This window comes from Engystomops pustulosus, chromosome 7 (genome assembly GCF_040894005.1).
Source record: "Engystomops pustulosus chromosome 7, aEngPut4.maternal, whole genome shotgun sequence".
NCBI lineage: Eukaryota > Metazoa > Chordata > Amphibia > Anura > Leptodactylidae > Engystomops > Engystomops pustulosus.
In genome coordinates, this window is record NC_092417.1 from 178,105,884 (window position 1) to 178,118,682 (window position 12,799).

General features: G+C 46.0%; 1 protein-coding gene across 2 annotated transcripts in view; it reads left to right on the forward strand.

Annotated features, from left to right (window-relative positions):
* The window catches only part of SLC1A2 (solute carrier family 1 member 2), an 89,885-nt gene that overhangs the window by 40,605 nt on the left and 36,481 nt on the right, over window positions 1-12,799 (forward strand). For both annotated transcript variants that reach the window (XM_072119055.1, XM_072119054.1), the window contains exons 2-3: window positions 9,013-9,152; window positions 10,422-10,574. In XM_072119055.1, the coding sequence (XP_071975156.1) occupies window positions 9,013-9,152; window positions 10,422-10,574 (293 nt within the window). The remainder of the gene's footprint in view (window positions 1-9,012; window positions 9,153-10,421; window positions 10,575-12,799) is intronic.

Sequence of the window (12,799 nt, forward strand, 5' to 3'; positions counted from 1 at the left end):
AGGCACTGTGGTCTTTGCTCTGTGCTCATGAAAGGGGCACAGAGCACACCTTTTATGTGATGATAATACTAAGAACTGAACTGCATGAAACATGCGATAAATGAGGGCAGCAGCAGGGTCCAGCAGCACAGAGTGTTTAAGGGGAAGGTGATGCTGGATGATAGTACCTGAGAGTGTGAACACAGCCTTAGCCCTTGTTGACTCCCAGCTTTGCTCTGTGTCCTTGCCACATGTGATTGTGTAAGTCAGGGTTAGGAGAGGGGAAGATTATTCTAAGTCTCCCCCACATAACAGCCGGTAAATGGGGCTGCATATTGCTGGTTAAAGGGATTGCTGCGTTGCAATGTCTCCTGGCAGATGGCACGGATCCCGCACCATACTGACCGCAGCAGCTTGGAGAGAGAGAGGATAAAAGGCGCACGATAAGCCCTCGGACCCAAATAAAGCGCCTCATGAGATTCCTTAACACTGGGCTTCACTCTCCTAATCCCCGGCCTGAGAACGAGCTGCTGCGGAGACACAAGATAACACTCTGCAAACACCTACACTCAGCTTGGCAGACTGCTATAGGGCCCGGGGGGGGGGGCCACAACTGTGTGGTGGGTAGAAGGGGTGAGCATGGCGGGGTCCGTCATCCGTCCCCAGGGTGTGATATCACCACATGCAAAATCTGTATATCCCTGTGGAGGGCTGGATTCTAAGCAGGGCACCCGGGGTGCGTACCCCAGGGCCCCCACCATGCTGCCCGAACAGGGGGCCCCCACCAGATGACAATGTCTGACACTGTCTAGGTTTGACCTTGTATAATATAATGTCTATGCAGGTGCCCCCTTTATGTACAGCACATCAGCACTCCGGACCGCGCTACAGTAGGTGCACCTGGGGCATACACCTCTGATCCTACTCTGCAGGAGGTATTCCTGAGCATTATATGACATCTTACTAAGATACCGCATGGTCAAGGTGATTAAAGTAAATCTACCATCAGGATAATACAGGGACATTACTCATAGACCCAGGCACCGGGACTGTGGTATCTTCTTATATTTATTATCCATGGCCTCCTTCCTTCTAAAATCAACATTTAAAATTATGCAAATGTGGCGGAGGGGCACTTGTGGTGTTACCAGAGGCCTTCCGTGCTGTACCTTCACAGGCTGTTACACTGTGTAGGGAACACTTCCCACTGTGTGAGATTACAACAGGGAGGAGGGAGAGCGGGGGAGACAGTATAACAGCCTGTGAAGCTAAAGCAGGGAGAGGCTCTGGTAACGCCTACCAGAGGCCAGAGTTGATTTTAGAAGGAAGCAGGTCATGGATAACAAATATTAGAAGATGATCTCATGTAGAGATGTAGATTTTCTTTAAAGGGGTTGGCCATGGAGGTTCTTCTTGACCCAGTACCACAGCTTCTAGCCAAGAGGGTCAAGTATCTAATCAACTTTATCCCCTATAACAGGGGTCAGGAACCTTTTTGGCTGAGAGAGCCACGAACGCTGCATATTTTAAAATGTTATTCCGTAAGAGCCGTACAATATGCACATGCCTCCCAGTAGATAGGTAGTCCCAGTGTCACGGGTGCTCCTGTGATCTACGTCTCGGATCGCAGGCACACCCGTGCCCCTCTCCATGGTGGATCCCATTTCCGAGCTCACGCAACTCCCCACTTTCCGGCTGCAGATTAGTAGGAGATCCCTGCAAATCACATGTAATAAAATTCTATTAGCAATAAATTTTGGATAACGTGGTCATCGCTTTGAAGTTCTCCATCACACTATGGTGCCAGTTGTGGATGATAGTGAATATAAAAGGGGTTGTCCATGCCTTGGAGGAGATGTTGATATAGATGGCAAAGATGCAGAGAGCTCAGAGCACAGCAGTGTGAGGACACATCTCTGATCATTTGTAGATTCTTTTTCTCATGCAATGCACTTATAACACTGTCCATCAGGTTCCTACATTGGGGCTCATTTACTTACCCGGTCAAGTCGTGAACCCGCTGTGCGTTGTCCGACGTTGATTCGGACCTTGCTGGGATTCACTAAGGTCGTGCGCCCGATATCCAGCAGGTGTCGCTGCGCTAGGTGTCGCCTCCGGAGTTCACCTTCTTCTTCCTGGTGCATGTGTGTGCTACTCTTGGGACACAAATTTTTTAAAAATTCAGCGTTTTTTTCCGATTTCTGTCACCTGAAAGCCAGCGCCGATGCGTCACAATCCGATCGCGTGCGCCAAAATCCCAGGGCAATTCGGCGCAAATCGGAAATATTCAGGAAACCCGACGAAAATGCGCAATTCGGAACCTTAGTAAATGAGCCCCATAGTGTCTTCATCATACAGCAGCAGCACTACCTGTCCTGCCCTGATGGTGGCGCTGCTTGATTCTCCTCCACACTATGTAGCCATTGCTGGTTTACTGACCCAGCGCAGAAGGACCTCTGCCCCCCTGGTAGTTTTGAAAGGAGGTAGTGGGGGCTCGGTGGACTGTAGCAAAGTTGTGGCTATCCCCTAACTCTGTTATCCTCCGTGGTATGTACAACAAGACCAGGATGTAATTGATAAACTTGTCATATTACTGTTCTCCCCCCGGGGACACATCAGTGCCCCGCGCCATTCCATATCATGTCTAATGAACATAAGGAATGTGTAATAGCGGTGGCGGTGTAGCGGGGGCCCCGCCGCTCCCCACCATCTCCCATAGAAGCCTCTTGTACTTGTTAATGGTGCGGTGACCCCGCATTAGCCTCCGCTGGATGTGTAATTCATGATAAATGTGTTCCCCCAGAGTCTCATTCATACCCAGGAGACGCCAATGAATTACATTCAGTCTTGCAGAAAGAGACTTGGCAGGGATTTTATTTAGAGCGACGGACGAGGCCAGGAGAAGAATTCTGGATGATTTCACTTGAGTGTTAATGGCTCGAAAAATTTGAGATATTGTTTGAGTACTGGGTGATGTGCGGCAACGAAGAGGATTCCAGGCTTGTCTTGGATTACAGAATTCGGAATGCAATAGATTATGAGGAGATACAAAGTATCGAAGCCTTCAGTTGAGTGGGGTGGTCATCAATGGTGAATGAGACTGGTCCACAAGAGAACGAGAGATGCTTCATTGGCCCAACAGTCCAGCAGAAGACAACCACTATCTAGAGAACAGATAGGTTGGGGATAAGAAAAGGGATAAGTTGCTGTTACATGGGGTTCAACCACAGGGACCCCCAGCACTTCCATGTAAGATAAGAATGTTGTTGAGCACTGGGTGATGTGCGTCAATGACCGGGTCTCCAGCTTGAACTGGTTTAAAAGATTCAGAATCTGGTAAATTATGCAGAAATACAAAGTATCGAAACCTTCAGTAGAACCAGATGGTCATCAATGGTGGATGAGACTGGTCCATTGGAGAACGAGAGATCCTTCAATGGCCCAACAGTCCAGCAGAAGACAATCTCAATCTAGAGAATAGATAAGTTGGGTACAAGAGAAGAGATAAGTTGCTGTTACATGGGGTCCAACTGTCGGGACCCCGGCACTCCCATGTAGGATAAGAATATTGTTGAGCACTGGGTGATGTGCGTCAATGACCAGGTCTCCAAATTGAACTGGTTTAAGGAATTTCGGAATCCGTTAAATTATGCAGAAATATGAAGTATCCAAAACTTCAGTAGAACCAGATGGTCATCAATGGTGGATGAGACTGGTCCACAAGAGAACGAGAGATCCTTCATTGGCCCAACAGTCCAGCAGAAGACAATCTCAATCTAGAGAATAGATAAGTTGGGCACAAGAGAAGAGATAAGTTGCTGTTACATGGGGTCCAACTGTTGGGACCCCGGCACTCCCATGTAGGATAAGAATATTGTTAAGCACTGGGTGATGTGCGTCAATGGCCAGGTCTCCAAATTGAACTGGTTTAAGGAATTTCGGAATCCGGTAAATTATGCAGAAATATGAAGTATCCAAAACTTCAGTAGAACCAGATGGTCATCAATGGCGGATGAGACTGGTCCATTGGAGAACAAGAGATCCTTCAATGGCCCAACAGTCCAGCAGAAGACAATCTCAATCTAGAGAATAGATAAGTTGGGCACAAGAGAAGAGATAAGTTGCTGTTACATGGGGTCCAACTGTTGGGACTGGGTGATATGCTGTAATGACCAGGTTTCCAACCTGAATTGGTGTAAAGAATTCCAAATCTGGTAAATTATACAGAAATACAAGGTATTGAAGCCTTCAGTAGAGCCAGATGGTCATCAATGGTGGGTGAGACTGGTCCATTGGAGAACTTTGGCCCTATGATCCAATAGAAGACAGACATTATCCAAAGAACTGGGGATAGGATTCTGGGGTACGACCACAGGGACCCCAGAAATCCCATGAGCCCTTGGATGAGACTTTGAGGACTTGAAATGTTATTTTTTGTGGGGTGCAACCTCCATTCTTGTGATTGTACAGTTCCGAGTGATAGGACAACACCAGTGGTATCAAAAATTTCAAAATTCGAAAATCTCATAGCAAGATGTTTAGGCTAATTAATGGTGTCCACACAGTATCTGCATATGTCTACATCCCTAGTGTCTGATGAACTGACTCTATTGTGGGGAACAATGGATCATCTCCCATGTTGGAGGACTGGAACTTTGTAAAGCCTTATTTCACCTGCGGAGGAGCTGCCTTAAAATTGACATTTTGCCACTGTTAATATAGACTTTGTTTCCTAACATATCCCATAACACAAAACATGTCAGAACGGAAGGAATGGAAATTATATGTCCATCCCTTACAAATCTATAATTTATATAATATGACAATAGGGTGGAGATACCCAGTTCCTGGTCTTATCTATTATAAAGTACATAAAGTGGTTAAAGAGAAGCATATCTGACTCTGGAGGACCAGAACTTTGTAATACAGTATATAATCTGCAGAGGCGCTGCCGCATAACTTAAGTCCACCATAGATTGTTTATGTTCATAGTGCACAATGTTTTATAAACCACATAAGAATATTATAAAATGACAACTACTCATCTTCTTCCTGTCTAGTTGTTCATTTCATCTTGTTTATAGCCCTCATATACAGCTTAGAACAGAGGCTGGCTATAAACAAGCGTCTCCCACTCTGGAGGACTGGATTTTGTAATTCCCTATTTCACCTGCGGAGGCGCTGTTGTAAAATTTTATCTTACTTTTATCTTACAAATATATATATATATATATCCAAATATATTTTTTATAAATATAATTTCATCTTGTTTATAGCCCTCATTTACTGCTTAGAACAGAGACTGGCTGTAAACAAGTGTCTCCCACTCTGGAGGACTGGATTTTGTATTGGATTTTGTAATGCCTTATTTCACCTGCGGAGGCTCTGTTGTAAAACTTAAAAAGACCATAGATTGGGGCAGATTTACTTACCCGGTCCAGCGGCACGTTCTCTGCGGAAGATTCGGGTCCGGCCGGGATTCACTAAGGTAGTTCCTCCGCCGTCCACCAGGTGGCGCTGCTGCGCTGAAGTTCCCCGAGGCCCGCCGGAATCCCCTGAAATTCACCGGCCTATTCCTGGTGCAGGTAAGCGCAAGTCCCGCGACACTTTTCTTTTTTTAAATGTGGCGGTTTTTCCGAATCCGTCGGGTTTTCACTCAGCCACGCCCCCCCGATTACCGTCGCGTGCATGCCGGCGCTGATGCGCCAAAATCCATTCGCATGCGCCAAAATCCCGGGGCAATACAGGGAAAATCGGCGCAAATCGGAAATATTCGGGTAACACGTCGGGAAAACGAGAATCGGGCCCTTAGTAAATGACCCTCAATGTGTACCTTGACAGTGCTTGTAATACAAACTATGCAAGAATGTTATAAACTAATTATCTCTGACTGTCTAGTTGTTCATTTATCTTATAAATATAACTTCACCTTGTTTATAGAACCTCATACACTGCTTAGACCAGAGACTGGCTATAAACAAGCTTTATCCACTCTGGAGGACTGGACTTTGTAATGCCCTATTTCACCTGCGGAGGTGCTGTAGGAATATTCACAATTTGATACTTTCACCATAGACTACATTTCTACCTGGAAGAATGTGAGATATGGCAGCGCATCCTCTAGTCTAGTCTTCCGTCTGTCTTACTGCCGATTTTAGCGCCTCCCGCAGGTTGTCGTTGGAGGTAGCGTCACACATCACCTTGTCCTATAAATACCACAGCTGACAGAAGATATAATTGTCGCCTCTGATATTCCCGTTTCCATGGCAATCACTAAAATACTCGGCAGATGTTCTCCGCATAACAAATTAAATTAAGCAAAATAAGACAAACTGTTGTTTACTGGCAAATGCTGTTCATCTGCGCCCCGGCTCTGCCTCGCATAAATCACAGTAGCCGGCGACATATTGAGGCTTCCTGTGGATAAATGATGGGGGGGGGGTCCACCTTCCTGAGCTGGAGCTGTGTTTGTTTTGTGGTTGTCCCTTGTTTATACAGTTTCTTTGCTGAAAATATCATCTTAAAGTTCGGGAAATAGCCTTAGCTGTATGCAACCTGGGCACCACCCTGCAGAGGGCGCCATCCAGTAGTATATAAACAACCCCCTTTGCCTCCAAGCCCACCCCCTTCCTGCAGTTGAATTCCATCCATATCCAATATATAGTACCATTGAAAAACACAACTCATCTGACAAAACACAAGCCCCCATACAGAACTTCTAACTTAAAGATACAAAAAATGTGATACTTTGACTCGTAGCATGTACCTTATTGCAGTATTCCAGGATCTGCAGGAATTGCCATACATTGTAACTCATCCCACAAAACACAATCCCCTCCTTGCAATAATTTTAACATAATGGGGCAGATTTACTTACCCGGTCCATTCGCGATCCAGCGGCGCGTTCTGTGCAGTGGATTCGGGTCTTCTGGCGATTCACTAAGGTAGTTCCTCCGCCGTCCACCAGATGTCGCGGCTGCACTGAAGTTCCCCGAGGTCCGCCGGATTTTTCCGGCGTGCATCGGCGCCGGCATGCACGCGACGGAAATCGGAAAAACCGCCGCATTTAAAAAAAAAATGTGTCGCGGGACTCGCTCTTACCTTCACCAGGTATAGGCTCGTGCTCTCCGGTGGACCTCGGGGGAACTTCAGCGCAGCAGCGACATCTGGTGGACATCGGGGAAACTACCTTAGTGAATCGCCGGAAGACCCGAATCCACCGCACAGAACGCGCCGCTGGATCGCGAATGGGCCGGGTAAGTAAATCTGTCCCAATGGGGCACATTTACTTACCCGGTCCATTCGCGTTCCAGCGGCGGCTTCTCTGACGAGCGTTCGGGTCTTCCGGCGATTCATGAAGGTCGTGCACCCGATGTCCACCAGGTGGCGCTGCTGCGCCGAAGTCCGCCGAGGTGCCCCGGAGTTCATCGTCTTCATCGTGGTGCATGTGAGTATGGCCCGTGCGACCAATTTTTTTTATTTAAATGCGGCGTTTTTTTCGAATCCATCGGGTTACCGTTCGGCCACGCCCCCGATTTCCGTCGCGTGCATGCCAGCGCCGATGCGCCACAAACCGATCGCGTGCGCGAAAATCCCAGGGCAATTCAGGGAAAATTGGCGCAAATCGGAAATATTCGGGTAACACGTCGGGAAAACGCGAATCGGGCCCTTAGTAAATGACCCCCAATATGTCAAAAAGAAACATAAAAAAGTTGAACAATTCAAATAAAACACTTGTGCTAATTAGAATACACCTGATCGCAATATTCCAGGATCTGCAAAGTGAAGAGACCTCACTGCAAGAATCTGTGCTTATATCCCAGCCCGGCACCATACACTGTAACCCATCCCACAAAAAACAAACCCACGTACAATACTTTTAACATACAGATACATAAAACAAATCAAACACTTGGGCTAAGTAGCATAGAGCTAATTTCAATATTCCAGGTTCTGCGGAGGGAAAGAACCTCAATGCAGGAATCTAAGCTTATTTCCAAGCCCAGCACCATACACTGTAACCCATCCCACAAAAAACAAACCCACATACAGTACTTTTAACATACAGATATATAAAACAAATCAAACACCTGGACTAAGTAGCTTAACTGCAACATTCCAGGATCTGCAGAGGGAAGGGACCTTACTGTAGGAATCTGTGCTTATTTCCCAGCCCAGCGCCATACATTGTGACCCATCCCACAAAAAGAAAGTCCCCATTCAGTACTTTTAACATTAAGATGTGTGAAAGAAGTGGAAAAAATATAAAATAAAACCACTTGGACTAAAAACATAGACCTGAAAGCAGTATTTCAGGATCTGCAGATTAAAGAGACTGCGCTGCACCATACACCATACAGTGCATAGTGGCTGTAATTGGTATTACAGTGTAGCACTAATTATAGACAGGACTGGTCATGTGATGGATCATGTGATGTGACTTTGTGACTTTGGTCATGTGACCGTTCATATTGCGGTTATGTAATAGATACTTATCTCCACTCTACAGATGAACTGTACTACTGCAGGGCAGTGGGGCGTGTCCTCACACTGCTGTGCTCTTAGCTCTTTGCACTGAACAGATTAGTATTTTTAGCCCAATAGCAGTAATATCAATGGATGTAATCACAGATGGAACAGTGATCCGCTACTGGTGATACACAGATGCATCTGTCCTGGAGCTCTGCTATTGTCCTCATGCTCAAGCGCATGCGGCGCAGATGTAAAAACGGACATCGTATAACAGACCCTAAAATATGGATGTAGTAGGAATCTTCTGAATTACGCTAGAAGCTGCTGCAGGCTTTGGTTTGGATACTCATAGAAGATGGGAGGGGCTGTGGAGCACAGAGCACAGCAGTGTGAGGACTGTACTGCAATTGCATCATATTATGCAATTAGGGGCATTAAAACTGCATCAAAAATGTGTGAGATAATACACGGGTTATTCGTGAGATTATCTGCGCCATCTGAACGCACCCGTATAGTCACCACCGCAGTCACTGACGCATTTCTGAATGTTTCCTTCTGCAGTGCCAACAACACCCCCAAACAGGTGGAGGTGCGCATGCACGAGAGCCAGCTGACCTCAGACGAAGTGCACCCCCGATCACCATGCCTGAGAATGTGCGACAAGATCCGCGGAAACCTCCTGCTATCCCTCACAGTATTTGGTAAGTCCCTGAGCGGGATCTAGGAATGGAATCTCAATTGGATACTTTGTATTCAGCCTGATAGTAGGGGTCAGGGGCGTAACTACAGTGGTAGCAGCCATAGCAGCCACTATGGGGCCCACAGTGCCAGAGGGCCTGCCTCTCCTAGTTATGCCCCTGGTAGGGGTCCCGTAGTGCCGATTACCCCCATATTCCATTGACCCTGACTGGCAAATTTTGTGGACCCACCCCCGACAGACTGATAATCCGGCCCTGTGTGCACAGCGAGTACCCTGCATCTGGGAGCAAAGGAGAGTTTTCTGTGACTCGGGGCCCCTTCTCCTCCTGAACACAGTCACACTCAACCCCCCCTGATGGCCGCCCTGTCATTACCTAAAACTACCTCTGTTCAATGGCCCAATTTTCCTCCCTTTCTACAGGGAAAATATGCACGCTCATCCAATCTGAGCGTGCATGTACATTGGTGATTGAAAGGAATCACTTTTAACCAAATATAGCTGTATTGACCCAATTCATTGCAGGGCATTGTAGTATGTCAGCTTAGCAATATATGGTGGCGCTGTATAATACCGCCATCTAGACACCTGTATAGTAGCGTTATATTACACAGTCCCAGGGGGTGATCAGGCATAGACATCTGTGCACAGCAGGGGCCCCCACCCAAGCCACATCCAGGACCCCGTGGGAGGACGAACGTGCTCCAGATTTTGCTGAGTTAGCAAAATAATGATGAGTGAAGATAATCACAGGTCCTTACACCACCGACCAAGACGACTGATGTCAGCGTTTGGATGTCACTTCCTGTCTATAGGTTCTAAGTGATATTGCATGTCCAGAATGTGCAGTTAGCCTCAGTACAGTAAGCAACCTGTGGATACCTGTGGTTGCTGTTTTCTGTAAGAATCAGACATGTTTTAGCAAACCTGGACAACCCCTTTAAGGAATCTTCATGTTATGCATCCAAAACAGAAAGATGCAGAAACCAGTCATGGACAAGGTTTTAGTTTCTTGAGTATAGTAGATCCACCAGGTGTAAATCTCCACTAATGTGGCTCCAAATTGTCCAAAAATTTGGTAGAACCTTCCTTCTCCTAATAGATGAAGGTCCTGGGGGTCTATGAGGCATATTTAGCATATCTTGAATCATTGAACCATGATAAAACGTTGCTCTGATATCAAGAACCAAGAAGAACTAGGAAAACCATGACACTCTTTCTGATGTTCTAGGTGACCCTAAATGTTCTAATCCATCCCTTGCCTATATTCCAGGTGTTATCATGGGAGCAGTATGCGGGGGCCTCCTTCGACTGGCATCTCCGATCCATCCAGACATTATTATGGTCATTGCCTTCCCTGGAGATATTCTCATGAGGATGCTGAAGATGCTGATCCTACCCTTAATCATCTCCAGTTTGATCACCGGTGAGTGGATTGGTCTCCATGGTTCTAGAGCGATGTCCTCAATCTTTCTCAGCCAGGTCCCCTCATACTCAATGCAGTGACTTCAACGTACCTCAAGACTGTAGTCACATACTTCTTTACAGTGTGATTACTGACTGTACCCCAAGACAGGGCAAGTACCCACCGGTTTGGAGCTTGTGTTCCAGAATCTGTTGACAAATTGGGTTTGGAATAAATTTTTGGGGTTGAACATCATTAGATTTGTGATGTCCACATGACATCTACTAACAAGTCACCGGGGGGAAATTTAGGCTCCTTAACTGCCCCTTAATTGATCAATCCTTATCAAGTCCTGTACTGGTGTACCAATGGTTTCTACAGGGCCCACTTGAAGAAACATCTGGAGCGATGTCCTTCAAGAGTAAGTCCACTTGCCCAAAGCTCGTAAAGTTGAAGTTGAGGCAAGTGGACTTACTTTTGAAGGACGTAGCTACAGATATTACTCTGGGCCTACAAAGCCATCGGTACACTAGTACGGGCCTTATGAAGATTGGCCAATTAAGGTTCGTGAAGGAGCCTAAATTTCGACCCTGGTTCTTAATGTTTCTTCATTCACCACTATCATGTTACACCAAAGGAGAATCTTCAGGAGAAACTTCGGCTGACCACCATTCTTCCCGACACATTGCTACGCTCTATAGACAATGGACCCACGGGTTTTAATGGGTTAATGTTAATAAGTTGCCTATAGATACCTCCTCAAGTTCAACCTTTCTTCTTCTTCCATTGAGTCAAGACAACTCCAAGACTCCAAACTCTTTACACGTTCATCCATTTTCCACTGAAATTGTCTACTTTGGCCAACATGTATTAGATGACCTCTAGTCATGGTACCAATCTGGACCCTGGACCCATGGGTATTAGTTAGTAGTGGTCTACAGAGCTCCATGAATCCATGAGCACCTCCCCCCACCCATGAGCATCACCTATTTTTATGGAGACGCTTTCTCCATGTGGGATCTTTGTATCGGCACAGCCGTCTGGTAGAGATGGTAGGAGAGTTGCTCTCCGGCAATTAAATGCAGAACACGTCAACTGGAAAGGAACATCTGCAGCCCCCGTCTCCTACACACATAGAAATCCCCTGTGACAGCTGGAATTAAACCATATATTAATCCGCTAAATCAAGGAATGCAAGATACATCCGGCCAAATAACCTCTACTGTTCCGGGGATGGTAGATTTTCTGAAACGGATTAGTTTAAAAATACATGAGATGTGTAATCAGACCTCTGTGTATGTTGATAGTAGCAGCAGGACTGTGATATAGGGACTTATATTCCAGGATTTTAGATTCAAGTCCACTGGGGTGTTGTCCTCACACTGCTGTGCTCTGTGCTTTTTGACAACAGTGTAAGGTATTGGAGAGATGTGTAGTTATACCTTTGTGTATGTTGTTAGTAGCAGCAGGACTGTGATATAGGGACTTATATTCCAGGATTTTAGATTCAAGTCCACTGGGGTGTTGTCCTCACACTGCTGTGCTCTGTGCTTTTTGACAACAGTGTAAGGTATTGGAGAGATGTGTAGTTATACCTTTGTGTATGTTGTTAGTAGCAGCAGGACTGTGATAAATGGATTTATATTCCAGGATTTTAGATTCAAGTCCACTTGGGTGTTGTCCTCACACTGCTGTGCTCTGTGCTTTTTGACAACAGTGTAAGGTATTGGAGAGATGTGTAGTTATACCTTTTTGTGTATGTTGTTAGTAGCAGCAGGACTGTAATAAATGGATTTATATTCCAGGATTTTAGATTCAAGTCCACTTGGGTGTTGTCCTCACACTGCTGTGCTCTGTGCTTTCTGATGACAGTGTAAGGTATTGGAGAGATGTGTAATTATACCTTTGTGTATGTTGTTAGTAGCAGCAGGACTGTGAAATATGGACTTATATTCCAGGATTTTAGATTCAAGTCCACTGGGGTGTTGTCCTCACACTGCTGTGCTCTGTGCTTTCTGACGACAGTGTAAGGTATTGGAGAGATGTGTAATTATACCTTTGTGTATGTTGTTAGTAGAAGCAGGACTGTGAAATTGTACTGTGTGAATGTCCTAACACTGCTGTTCTGTCATCTCTGTTCACTACTCTACAGCTCCTCCCAAGTGACTCAGTAAAGTCAGAGGAGAAGGGAGGGGCTGTTAATCCACTCAAGAGCAGAACAGTGTAAGGACACGCTCCCAGTCCAC